Here is a 14,108-nt window from a genome sequence, read left to right on the forward strand (position 1 = left end):
GAGGGGAGAGGGTGAGACAAGTGGAGCACATGTCCTTAATAGAGGGGAGAGGGTGAGACAGGTGGAGCACATGTCCTTAATAGAGGGGAGAGGGTGAGACAAGTGGAGCACATGTCCTTAATAGAGGGGAGAGGGTGAGACAGTTGGAGTACATGTCCTTAATAGAGGGGAGAGGGTGAGACGGGTGGAGCACATGTCCTTAATAGAGGGGAGAGGGTGAGACGGGTGGAGCACATGTCCTTAATAGAGGGGAGAGGGTGAGACAAGTGGAGCACATGTCCTTAATAGAGGGGAGAGGGTGAGACAGGTGGAGCACATGTCCTTAATAGAGGGGAGAGGGTGAGACGGGTGGAGCACATGTCCTTAATAGAGGGGAGAGGGTGAGACAAGTGGAGCACATGTCCTTAATAGAGGGGAGAGGGTGAGACAGGTGGAGCACATGTCTTTAATAGAGGAGAGAGGGTGAGACAGGTGGAGCACATGTCCTTAATAGAGGGGAGAGGGTGAGACAGGTGGAGTACATGTCCTTAATAGAGGAGAGAGGGTGAGACAGGTGGAGCACATGTCCTTAATAGAGGGGAGAGGGTGAGGCAGTTGGAGTACATGTCCTTAATAGAGGAGAGAGGGTGAGACAAGTGGAGCACATGTCCTTAATAGAGGGGAGAGGGTGAGACAGGTGGAGTACATGTCCTTAATAGAGGAGAGAGGGTGAGACAGGTGGAGCACATGTCCTTAATAGAGGGGAGAGGGTGAGACAGGTGGAGTACATGTCCTTAATAGAGGGGAGAGGGTGAGACAGGTGGAGTACATGTCTTTAATAGAGGAGAGAGGGTGAGACAGGTGGAGTACATGTCCTTAATAGAGGAGAGAGGGTGAGACAGGTGGAGCACATGTCCTTAATAGAGGGGAGAGGGTGAGACAGGTGGAGTACATGTCTTTAATAGAGGGGAGAGGGTGAGACAGGTGGAGTACATGTCCTTAATAGAGGGGAGAGGGTGAGACGGGTGGAGTACATGTCCTTAATAGAGGGGAGAGGGTGAGACGGGTGGAGTACATGTCCTTAATAGAGGGGAGAGAGTGAGACAGGTGGAGTACATGTCCTTAATAGAGGGGAGAGGGTGAGACAGGTGGAGTACATGTCCTTAATAGAGGGGAGAGGGTGAGACAGGTGGAGCACATGTCCTTAATAGAGGGGAGAGGGTGAGACGGGTGGAGTACATGTCCTTAATAGAGGGGAGAGGGTGAGACGGGTGGAGCACATGTCCTAATAGAGGGGAGAGGGTGAGACGGGTGGAGCACATGTCCTAATAGAGGGGAGAGGGTGAGACAGGTGGAGTACATGTCCTTAATAGAGGGGAGAGGGTGAGACAGGTGGAGTACATGTCCTTAATAGAGGGGAGAGGGTGAGACAGGTGGAGTACATGTCCTTAATAGAGGGGAGAGGGTGAGACGGGTGGAGTACATGTCCTTAATAGAGGGGAGAGGGTGAGACGGGTGGAGTACATGTCCTTAATGGAGGGGAGAGGGTGAGACAGGTGGAGTACATGTCCTTAATGGAGGGGAGAGGGTGAGACAGGTGGAGTACATGTCCTTAATAGAAGGGAGAGGGTGAGACAGGTGGAGTACATGTCCTTAATAGAGGGGAGAGGGTGAGACGGGTGGAGTACATGTCTTTAATAGAGGGGAGAGGGTGAGACGGGTGGAGTACATGTCCTAATAGAGGGGAGAGGGTGAGACAGGTGGAGTACATGTCCTTAATAGAGGGGAGAGGGTGAGACAGGTGGAGCACATGTCCTTAATAGAGGGGAGAGAGTGAGACAGGTGGAGCACATGTCCTTAATAGAGGGGAGAGGGTGAGACAGGTGGAGTACATGTCCTTAATAGAGGGGAGAGGGTGAGACGGGTGGAGCACATGTCCTAATAGAGGGGAGAGGGTGAGACAGGTGGAGTACATGTCCTTAATAGAGGGGAGAGGGTGAGACAGGTGGAGCACATGTCCTTAATAGAGGGGAGAGGGTGAGACAAGTGAAGTACATGTCCTTAATAGAGGGGAGAGGGTGAGACAGGTGGAGCACATGTCCTAAAAGAGGGGAGAGGGTGAGACAGGTGGAGTACATGTCCTTAATAGAGGGGATAGGGTGAGACAAGTGGAGCACATGTCCTTAATAGAGGGGAGAGGGTGAGACAGGTGGAGTACATGTCCTTAATAGAGGGGAGAGGGTGAGACAGGTGGAGCACATGTCCTAAAAGAGGGGAGAGGGTGAGACAGGTGGAGTACATGTCCTTAATAGAGGGGATAGGGTGAGACAAGTGGAGCACATGTCCTTAATAGAGGGGAGAGGGTGAGACAGGTGGAGTACATGTCCTTAATAGAGGGGATAGGGTGAGACAAGTGGAGCACATGTCCTTAATAGAGGGGAGAGGGTGAGACAGGTGGAGTACATGTCCTTAATAGAGGGGAGAGGGTGAGACGGGTGGAGCACATGTCCTTAATAGAGGGGAGAGGGTGAGACAGGTGGAGTACATGTCCTTAATAGAGGGGAGAGGGTGAGACAGGTGGAGTGCATGTTCTTAATAGAGGGGAGAGGGTGAGACAGGTGGAGCACATGTTCTTAATAGAGGGGAGAGGGTGAGACAGGTGGAGCATATGTCCTCAATAAAGGGGAGAGGGTGAGACGGGTGGAGTACATGTCTTTAATAGAGGGGAGAGAATGAGACAGGTGGAGTACATGTCCTTAATAGAGGGGAGAGGGTGAGACAGGTGGAGCACATGTCCTTAATAGAGGGGAGAGAGTGAGACAGGTGGAGCACATGTCCTTAATAGAGGGGAGAGGGTGAGACAGGTGGAGTACATGTCCTTAATAGAGGGGAGAGGGTGAGACGGGTGGAGCACATGTCCTAATAGAGGGGAGAGGGTGAGACAGGTGGAGTACATGTCCTTAATAGAGGGGAGAGGGTGAGACAGGTGGAGCACATGTCCTTAATAGAGGGGAGAGGGTGAGACAAGTGAAGTACATGTCCTTAATAGAGGGGAGAGGGTGAGACAGGTGGAGCACATGTCCTAAAAGAGGGGAGAGGGTGAGACAGGTGGAGTACATGTCCTTAATAGAGGGGATAGGGTGAGACAAGTGGAGCACATGTCCTTAATAGAGGGGAGAGGGTGAGACAGGTGGAGTACATGTCCTTAATAGAGGGGAGAGGGTGAGACAGGTGGAGCACATGTCCTAAAAGAGGGGAGAGGGTGAGACAGGTGGAGTACATGTCCTTAATAGAGGGGATAGGGTGAGACAAGTGGAGCACATGTCCTTAATAGAGGGGAGAGGGTGAGACAGGTGGAGTACATGTCCTTAATAGAGGGGATAGGGTGAGACAAGTGGAGCACATGTCCTTAATAGAGGGGAGAGGGTGAGACAGGTGGAGTACATGTCCTTAATAGAGGGGAGAGGGTGAGACGGGTGGAGCACATGTCCTTAATAGAGGGGAGAGGGTGAGACAGGTGGAGTACATGTCCTTAATAGAGGGGAGAGGGTGAGACAGGTGGAGTGCATGTTCTTAATAGAGGGGAGAGGGTGAGACAGGTGGAGCACATGTTCTTAATAGAGGGGAGAGGGTGAGACAGGTGGAGCATATGTCCTCAATAGAGGGGAGAGGGTGAGACAGGTGGAGTACATGTCTTTAATAGAGGGGAGAGAATGAGACAGGTGGAGTACATGTCTTTAATAGAGGGGAGAGAATGAGACAGGTGGAGTACATGTCTTTAATAGAGGGGAGAGGGTGAGACAGGTGGAGCACATGTCCTAATAGAGGGGAGAGGGTGAGACAGGTGGAGCACATGTCCTTAATAGAGGGGAGAGGGTGAGACAGGTGGAGCACATGTTCTTAATAGAGGGGAGAGGGTGAGACAGGTGGAGTACATGTCCTTAATAGAGGGGAGAGGGTGAGACAGGTGGAGTACATGTCCTTAATAGAGGGGATAGGGTGAGACAGGTGGAGTACATGTCCTTAATAGAGGGGAGAGACGGGTGGAGTACATGTCCTTAATAGAGGGGATAGGGTGAGACAAGTGGAGCACATGTCCTTAATAGAGGGGAGAGGGTGAGACAGGTGGAGCACATGTTCTTAATAGAGGGGAGAGGGTGAGACAGGTGGAGTACATGTCCTTAATAGAGGGGAGAGGGTGAGACAGGTGGAGTACATGTCCTTAATAGAGGGGAGAGGGTGAGACAAGTGGAGCACATGTCCTTAATAGAGGGGAGAGACGGGTGGAGTACATGTCCTTAATAGAGGGGATAGGGTGAGACAAGTGGAGCACATGTCCTTAATAGAGGGGAGAGGGTGAGACAGGTGGAGTACATGTCCTTAATAGAGGGGAGAGGGTGAGACGGGTGGAGTACATGTCCTTAATAGAGGGGAGAGGGTGAGACAGGTGGAGCACATGTTCTTAATAGAGGGGAGAGGGTGAGACAGGTGGAGTACATGTTCTTAATAGAGGGGAGAGGGTGAGACAGGTGGAGCACATGTCCTTAATAGAGGGGAGAGGGTGAGACAGGTGGAGCACATGTTCTTAATAGAGGGGAGAGGGTGAGACAGGTGGAGTACATGTCCTTAATAGAGGGGAGAGGGTGAGACAGGTGGAGTACATGTCCTTAATAGAGGGGAGAGGGTGAGACAGGTGGAGTACATGTCCTTAATAGAGGGGATAGGGTGAGACAGGTGGAGTACATGTCCTTAATAGAGGGGAGAGACGGGTGGAGTACATGTCCTTAATAGAGGGGATAGGGTGAGACAAGTGGAGCACATGTCCTTAATAGAGGGGAGAGGGTGAGACAGGTGGAGTACATGTTCTTAATAGAGGGGAGAGGGTGAGACAGGTGGAGCACATGTCCTTAATAGAGGGGAGAGGGTGAGACAAGTGGAGTACATGTTCTTAATAGAGGGGAGAGGGTGAGACAAGTGGAGCACATGTCCTTAATAGAGGGGAGAGGGTGAGACAAGTGGAGTACATGTCCTTAATAGAGGGGAGAGGGTGAGACAAGTGGAGTACATGTCCTTAATAGAGGGGAGAGGGTGAGACAGGTGGAGTACATGTCCTTAATAGAGGGGAGAGGGTGAGACAAGTGGAGTACATGTTCTTAATAGAGGGGAGAGGGTGAGACAGGTGGAGTACATGTTCTTAATAGAGGGGAGAGGGTGAGACAGGTGGAGCACATGTCCTTAATAGAGGGGAGAGGGTGAGACAAGTGGAGTACATGTTCTTAATAGAGGGGAGAGGGTGAGACAAGTGGAGCACATGTCCTTAATAGAGGGGAGAGGGTGAGACAAGTGGAGTACATGTCCTTAATAGAGGGGAGAGGGTGAGACAAGTGGAGTACATGTCCTTAATAGAGGGGAGAGGGTGAGACAGGTGGAGCACATGTTCTTAATAGAGGGGAGAGGGTGAGACAGGTGGAGCACATGTCCTTAATAGAGGGGAGAGGGTGAGACAGGTGGAGCACATGTTCTTAATAGAGGGGAGAGGGTGAGACAGGTGGAGTACATGTCCTTAATAGAGGGGAGAGGGTGAGACAGGTGGAGTACATGTCCTTAATAGAGGGGAGAGGGTGAGACAGGTGGAGTACATGTCCTTAATAGAGGGGATAGGGTGAGACAGGTGGAGTACATGTCCTTAATAGAGGGGAGAGACGGGTGGAGTACATGTCCTTAATAGAGGGGATAGGGTGAGACAAGTGGAGCACATGTCCTTAATAGAGGGGAGAGGGTGAGACAGGTGGAGTACATGTTCTTAATAGAGGGGAGAGGGTGAGACAGGTGGAGTACATGTCCTTAATAGAGGGGAGAGGGTGAGACAGGTGGAGTACATGTCCTTAATAGAGGGGAGAGGGTGAGACGGGTGGAGTACATGTCTTTAATAGAGGGGAGAGAGTGAGACAGGTGGAGCACATGTCCTTAATAGAGGGGAGAGGGTGAGACAGGTGGAGCACATGTCCTTAATAAGCAGCTTGGTTGAACACACAGTTCTGATTGTATAAAGGTCCGTGTGGGGGCAGGGGAGTAACTGTTGTGCCTCCCCGTCCTGTCCCGTCGCAGGTGGGTGCTCTGTACGAACCACACCGAGCCGGTCAAGGGCTTCCTGGGACGTTTCCTCCGCAGGAAACTCATCGAGACGGAGATCGATAAGAACATGCGCAGCAACGACCTCATCAAGATCATTGACTGGATCCCCAAGACCTGGCAACACCTCAACTGCTTCCTGGAGGCGCACAGCTCGTCTGACGTCACCATCGGTCAGTCCAAACAGAGACCTCTGTACCTTTAAATGGAACTCAGTGAGCTGACACCTGCTTTGTGTCCCCTCCAGGCCCCCGTCTGTTCCTGTCCTGTCCCATGGATGTGGAGGGCTCTCGGGTCTGGTTCACTGACCTGTGGAACTACTCCCTGGTGCCGTATCTGCTGGAGGCTGTCCGGGAGGGGCTGCAGGTACCACAGCAGACACATTCACGAAAACGTCCAATTGTACCTGAAGCAGCCTATTTCAATCGAAGAAGCTATTTTAATACATTTCAATCAATTGCTTTTTCTATTTTACTTCTTTTTTTTTTAAACAGTCTTAAACAGAGATTTTTTTATATTTTTTTAGAGATTTTTTTTAAATATTTTTCTTTTTTTCTTTCTTTTTTTTTTAACACAGACTTAAACAGAGATTTTTAAATAGTTTTTTAGAGACTTGTTTTTATGTTATTATTTATTTATTCATTTTTTTAAACACAGAATATTTAAACAGAGAATTTTTTATATATTTTTTTTTATATATATATTTTTTTATATTATTCTTGATGGAAACTTACTGTGTTTTTAAGTTGGGGTATGTAGTGTTTAATACACTCCATTTAAAGAGTAGAATATCCAATCAGAAACACATTAAAATGCAGCGCTCTTGGCTGACAGTCTGCTGTGAAGGCGAGAAGGAGAAACTAAAAGCGCAGAGGCTGCTGTCGAGCGCTCTCTCCTTGTCTGATGAAATATGGTAAATGTTCTCGACTTATATCGCGGTTTTAGGCACTCAAAGAACTTTAGGATCCACTCACCCATCCACGCCCACCAAACCCCTACCGGTCGACCTCTAGTCCTGAGCTGGTTTTCTCAGAAAAAGCAGCAATTATTTCTCGGAGGTCGTGCTGCTCCTTCTGTGTCGTCCCAACCATCTGCGCTCAGAGCTCATTATCAGCTTCCTCCTCAGGGCTGTTGATGATCTGTGTCATTAAGATGCAAAGACGGCACAGGTTGTAGTCGCTAATGTGTCTGGAAGATGAAGCAAAGCAAAGATTATGGTTTTATTTGATTATTTTGTCCTGGGCTCTTGGGTGAGATTTGAAGTGGTGGGACATATATCTTACTTCAAACACACAATTAAATTAGGTCTATTTAACTTATCTTTTAATGTTTCACAGGCATAATCCAATTGGCTGATTTACTCTAACTTAAAAAGGAACAGAAAATCAACTTAACATTTAGCTCTTTTTCAAACTTGCTACAAAAAATGGCAACAAGACAGTGAAGACTTTGACTGGGGCTCCTCCTGCTGGCAGCCGTGGGGAATAGCTTATCAAAAAACAAACTTTCATTATGAGCACACGGCTGAGAACAGATATAATGTTGAATTATGGGTTTTAATCATGTGGAGGACAGTTTTGGGTTTAAACAATGAGTACTCCGGATTCAGTAAGTACAGAACAAAGAGCTGGAGCTGCTAAATTAAATATATAAATAATATTAACCCAAGGATTACTCAAAACTGCATGAACGTCTCCAGATATGTTTTAATGTTTTTGACGAGAGAACAGCAGTTATTAAAGGGGCAGATATCATAAGATTGCTCTTCCCTTTACTCCTTTTCATTCACTGTGTGTATATACATCATGTATATTTGAATGGTCACTTCTGAAACAAATAAATACATTTTAAAATATGAAACAACGTTATAACAAGGTTTAAAGCAGTACTAAGTAACTTGTTTACCTTAATAAATCCTTTCCGTAGTTCCTCTGGGGGTGATACAAGTGTTAATGGGATGATTGGAGGGTCTTTCATCTCCCCCAGAAAGCCACAGTTGCAGCTTTCCCTGCTCCGACCCAGAGACCCCAATACACACCAATGGAATCACGAAGAAGAAGCTAACAGGCTAACGGGCAAAGCTAGCTTTGAGCTAACGTCACTTTAAGCAGTTACAGCCAAGTTTGAGTGAAAAACATTCTCTCCATTGTGTAATTGGATGAACAATATCCCTCTCTCCCTTCGCCTTTTCTGTCAGCGTAGTATTTACTCTCACGGACAATTAATGAGTAAAAAAACGCAACTTGCCATGATAAAGTCTACTCAGAATGATAACAAAAGACCGCATCATATGCCAAGTAAGTGCCTGAAATCTACGTTATCGATATAGAAATTTCACAGAAATAGATATCTGTGCAGTACAGCCCAACAACCACATGGGGGTCGCCCTGGTTACCCATGGTTCGCGGGTAGATTACTGCACTGCACTGTCACCAAAAATATTTTTCATGAAAGGCTTGTATTTAATAGGTTCACGATTTAGAATGTGATGATGTCATAATGTCAGGTGGAGGGCGGGGCCAATACAACTCTATGGGGGAAATGCAGTTTTTGGAAGAAATCTCCAAAACGAAAATTGACAAATGTTTTTCCTCTTCAGTATTTGATCGTGATCGGATTCACAAACCTGTGATATTATTTTTATGTCTGAAAGTCCTTTCTATTGGACATATTAGTTCACATGTGACAGAGGATATAATGGACTTCGTGACATTTTTTGTTTCATGTGGATTCCTTCAGTAATGACTGAGATATGAGCCAAAAAACAAAGACATAAAAATATGCATTTTGTCAGTTGCCACAGTTACCATCGGTTGCTCCACCTCAATGTTAAACTATAGGCTCTTTAGGATATTGTGATGTCACATGAACTATTGTGACCAGTTCACTCCATTGTTTATGGACTTCCTCACACTTTTAGTTTTCAGTTTGGTAAATACAGAAACACACGGTCACACGTTGTTTTTCTGGCACATCCGTATACTTCTATATTCACCTGTCTGCTCTGTAACGGTTGTTTTCTCCTCGTCTCCTCCGCTGCAGTTGTACGGGAAGCGTGCGGCCTGGGAGGACCCGTCCAAATGGGTGAACGACACGTGCCCCTGGAGCGCCCCCTGTCTGCAGCAGGAGGCCCAGTCGCTGCTGCAGCTCCGGCCCGAGGACGTGGGGTATGACGGGTACAGCTCGTCCAAAGAGGGGGCGTCGTCCAAACAGGTGTCCCAGAGCGACACGGAGGGAGACCCACTGGTGAGGAGAGACACCGAACTCTGATCTAATCTGAGGAAACAGGCCCGTTCCTTTGGCAGGGAGTCAGAATAATATCACTTCCTGGATATACACTGTGTTCCAAACTATTAAGCAAATGACATTTTTCTAAGATTTTCTAAATTGTCAACTCAAATGAGAGTCAGCATAATTTTCAAGTCTTTAACTGGTAGAGGATCATTTAAATGTGGTAGAAAAAATCTCCCAGTATTTAAAAAAAAATGAATGTAGTAAAAACCTCAAAATCTACTGTTCCAAATGATCATGCAACTCATCGTTTCAATACATTTTAAAGCTTGTAATGAACTGAAAATGGTCATTTGTTGAATTTGTAGCATTAGGAGGTCATATTTACTGAAATCAAAAGCTATTTCGATCAAAAAAATATTAACAGGTGAAGTTATATTTCACCATAGGAGCCCTTGTGTGAAAGCAGCTTCAAAATTCTTAAATCCATTAAATTTGTGAGTTTTTGGACAGCTTCTGCTTGGATTTGTTTGCTCCAGAAAAGCAGCTCTGGGAATAGCCTCCCAGAGCTGCTGTTTGGATGAAAACTGCCTCCCACCCTCATAGAAGTTCAGCTTCAATTAACAGTTTTGGGGAGGCCGGATAGAAGGTTTATGCACAACTGCAGCCTCTGGAGGGTCCTACACCTTGATGTTCGGGAGACTCTAGAGGCACCAGCAGCTTCAAATACCTGTATGCTGCTTTGTAGCATCTGTTCTCTTAATCTGATGTGTTTGTGTGGCAGAAACCGTCCATATTGTGCCTTTATCTGCACAAACCCGAGTGTTATCTGTATGATGATTACGCTTAATCTTTCATGAAATATCAAAGGTTTTCATACCTAGACCAAGGCATTCAACTATTTCACGCTTTTCATCAGCAGAGAGATCCTTTTTCTTTCCCTTATTGCTTGAAAATGATGATCTGCATGATAAAGTGGAACGTCCTTTTTCAGTAGTTTTTCCCTTAACTGGGCTTAACCTGAAAACTAATCATCCCAGGTCTCTGAAATTAATGTCAGTGATTCAAAGAGCCTCGAGACACGATACCATCCATGAGTTTCATTTTTTTTTTTTACCTTTTTGACACAAAAATACAATTTGCATAATCATTTGGAACGCAGTGTAAAGCTACCCAAAGACTGACCCCGTTTTCTTATGTGAAACACCATATTTCCCCACAGCAGTCATTTCAGACAACCCACCGGGTGAGAGCCGCTGATGAAAGTCTCCCTCGTCGATTATTACACTGAGCAGGAGTTAAAAAGCAGCCGTCCAAAGCGTAACTGCTCTGAAGTAGCCAGTTATGCTAATGTGAGTGTCCGGACGTGACCACTTTAAAAGCAGGTGTTCGTTTGGAAAGTGCGCTCCAGGATTATTGGGAGCATCATCGCTGGAGCAGAGACGAGGAGTCCTGCTTCTTAACTGCGCAAATATTCCGCTTTAGCTCCGGTCGTGAAAAGTAAAGACCCGCAAACTGTGGGTCGTTAGTCTCTCAGGCGGTTTGGAGCGGTCATCTGTTGCAGCTCGTCATGTCTCTAAAGTTAATGACGCGGCCGGAAGAAAATCGGAAAATTTAAACAGAATGTGACATCGTTAGTGCAGAAGAGTGTAGAGATTTTATGTGAAAATCTTTGTATCGTCAGCCATAGAAATGAGCTTTTATAACATGTAATTTCCACTACAGCCTGCAGAGAGCGCTCCAAACTAGTGTATTTTGACCTAGTCTTGTGTAGGTGAGTAAGTGTAATTTAGTTTTAGTCAAGATTTTGTCCAATAATTCTTTTCAATTTTAGTGTAACTTTAGTCAACTATAATTTAATGTAAATTTAGTGAACTTTGCATGTCTGATATTTATTATAATTATGTTTAATCAAGGTCCTCTGCCTCATAGAGCTTCTCCCGCATGAACAAAGCTCAGACCTGCTCCTTTGGCAGATGAGGCTCTATTAAACATGTGTTTGGAAGTTTGGATGATTTTAGTGTCTTCATTTTCATGAGTAGGACAAGCTGCAGACCCGGAGCCGAGACAGATCCATCGTGAAGCGAATCCACCGTAATAGCGCGCCCTCTGCTGGAGAAGGCGGATCTAGACCCATCAGCATTTAGGAAGGTTGATGTTGATTCAACCTGTTGATATGTTGATCTCGCATGTGAGGAGTTAGTAGGCTCAGTTATTTAATTTTTTTCATGAAAACAAAATTCTTATAAACAAATCTGGAAAGTGTAATTAGAAGTTTCTGTTGATTGATAAAGATAACATAACTTTGAAGAGCATGCACACTGCTTGTTATTTTTGTCCCTAAACAATCCTAAACCTAACAACCATAACCTAACCTTAACCCTAATCTTAACCTACCCCTTAACCTAACGATTTTAAACAAACCCTAGCAATAATTGTAAAACATAAAATATTAACAAATAATACTGTTGTGGATCTGCTCCTACCAGCAGAGGGCGCATTATCACGGTGGATCCGCCTCACCGTCGTGGATCTGTCTCGGCTCCGGGTCTGCAGCTTTCTACTATGATTTTCATAGTGTCAGATTTGAGTCGACGAAAATATCTGGACCTTTTAGTCACAGTTTTAGTCTCACAAACAGCTTTTAATTTAGTCTTAGTCCAATTTTAGTCAGCCAGAATATTGCTTTGACTAAAATTATAACTAAATATTTTAGTCGACGAAATTAAATCGTAAATAGTAGATGGTCTCAACTTATATAGAGCTTTTCCACCTACATTAGGCACTTGCAGCGCTTTACATCAACGATCCAGTCACCCATTCACTCTCTCATTCATACACCAGTGTACGCAGACACTGGAGGAGAGGCGGGTGAAGTGTCTTGCCCAAGGACACAACGACAGTGTGCACCTTCAGGAGGCGGGATTCGAACCCCCGACCTTCCGATCATGACACGATCCGCTCTACCATCTGCACCACCGTCGCCCAACACTGCTCCAGACCAATTCAAAATCCTGACCAGCCCAGTTTTGGAATCCTTACTCTCCTCTTTGCATCGACTTTATTTCAGATTTAGTTTATTTGTAGAGCACAATTCATACACAAGGCAATTCAAAGTGCTTCACACTTAAAGCAGCATAAAATATGAGAAAAACAAATACAATCAATAAAAACATCAACATAAAATTAATCAATTACAGTAAGAGGCAAGAGTGTAGATAAAATACTCTCAGTTATATGCATTTTTAAGTCCAGTTTGGATTCGCTCTGTTTTGAGCACTATTTTTATTATATATGTGCTCAAAATAGTGTTTAAAGTCTCAATTTTCCATGAACCGTTGACTTTAAAGCAGCACTAAGTAACTTGTTTACCTTAATAAATCCTCTCCGTAGTCCCTCTGGGGGTAATACAAGTGTTAATGGGATGATTGGGGGTTCTTTCATCTCCCCCCGGTGTCTCTGGTCAGAAAACCACAATTGCAACTTTCCCTGCACCGGGTCGGTGTCACCAATACACACTAATGGAATCACGAAGAAAAAGCTAACAGGCTAACGGGCAAAGCTAACTGCGGGCTAGCGCCACTTAAACAGTATTTACAGCCAAGTTTGAGTGAAAAAAATGGTCTCCATTGTGTAATTGGATGAACAATATCCCTCTGTCCTTTTGTCTTTTCTGTCAGTGTAGTATTTACTCTCACGGACAATCCACATTTCCCACCTTCAGTCATCTTGTTTGTACAATTGTTTGATAGTTTCTCACAGGGCTTTCTCTCGCCCGTCTCCAGATGAACATGCTGCTGCGTCTCCAGGAGGCGGCGAACTACTCCAGCACCCAGAGCTGCGACAGCGACAGCACCAGTCACCACGAGGACCAGCTGGACTCATCCCTGGAGTCTGCGCTATGAGATCCGCCCACGCCAAGAAAAGGACCAGTCCCCCGGTCTAAGGAGGACCGGCCCAAACTGAGACCGGATCTACGAACTACAAGACCTCACTCAAGGACACGCACAACGCCAAAGTTTATACGAAAAGATCGCGATGGTGCAAAAAGCTCCCGGTTTACTTGAAAATGACACACTTTCAAGGCTCGTGGCATTAGCTAAATCAATCAGTGTATTACTCTGAGGAACTAGTGGCTCTAACATGAGTAGTTCCTCTTCTGAATGCTTTATTTTTGTCATGCCGAGACTTATATGACTTTTATGGCTTGATTTCAGGAACAAATGATTTAGATGCGGTTTCAAAGGTAATGAATCCAAAGGCGGGCGGTGGTTTCAGGCAAAGTAACGTTCATGTAAACGTTGGCGCGTGCGATGAACCTCAGCTGACTAACACACTATATGCTGAGCTGTGTCGACACTGTTCACTTTGTCAGGACTTTGAGGGAAAACCAAGCCCAGTTACATCACGTCATATACTCCTGATGTTTACAAAGAGAGGGCAGTTGTTTTTTGTGTATTACGTCTACTTTATTTACAGAAGTGGCGGGGAAAAAATGCACTCAGTGGCTGCAACAGGACACTGGCTGCGTCTCGATACACGGTATTTGATTAATGGTGCTTGCAGTATCCGTCGTAGGCTGCGTTCATGGTGTAGACTTTGGTAAAAAGTCGTATGGAAGGGGCCAATGTTACAGTGTTTAGAAGTAAAATCCTTCTGTGCTGTGTTTGCGAGAGTTAACATAGGACTGAGGCAACTAGGGTTGTCACAAAAATTGATTCCTCGATGCTAAAAGGGGTAGCTGGATATTCATTCGAGCAGGTATT

The 14,108-nt window shown here is 45.7% G+C and overlaps 1 protein-coding gene across 10 annotated transcripts in view; it reads left to right on the forward strand.

Moving 5' to 3' along the window:
* The window catches only part of nav3 (neuron navigator 3), a 541,592-nt gene extending 528,213 nt beyond the window's left edge, over window positions 1–13,379 (forward strand). For all 10 annotated transcript variants that reach the window (XM_079582525.1, XM_079582518.1, XM_079582523.1 and 7 more), the window contains 4 exons: window positions 6,088–6,284; window positions 6,359–6,477; window positions 9,154–9,357; window positions 13,128–13,379. In XM_079582525.1, the coding sequence (XP_079438651.1) occupies window positions 6,088–6,284; window positions 6,359–6,477; window positions 9,154–9,357; window positions 13,128–13,247 (640 nt within the window). In that variant the 3' untranslated portion in view covers window positions 13,248–13,379. The remainder of the gene's footprint in view (window positions 1–6,087; window positions 6,285–6,358; window positions 6,478–9,153; window positions 9,358–13,127) is intronic.
* Window positions 13,380–14,108: the final 729 nt, after the last annotated feature.

This window comes from Gobius niger (genome assembly GCF_951799975.1).
Source record: "Gobius niger genome assembly, chromosome: 2".
Taxonomy (NCBI): domain Eukaryota; kingdom Metazoa; phylum Chordata; class Actinopteri; order Gobiiformes; family Gobiidae; genus Gobius; species Gobius niger.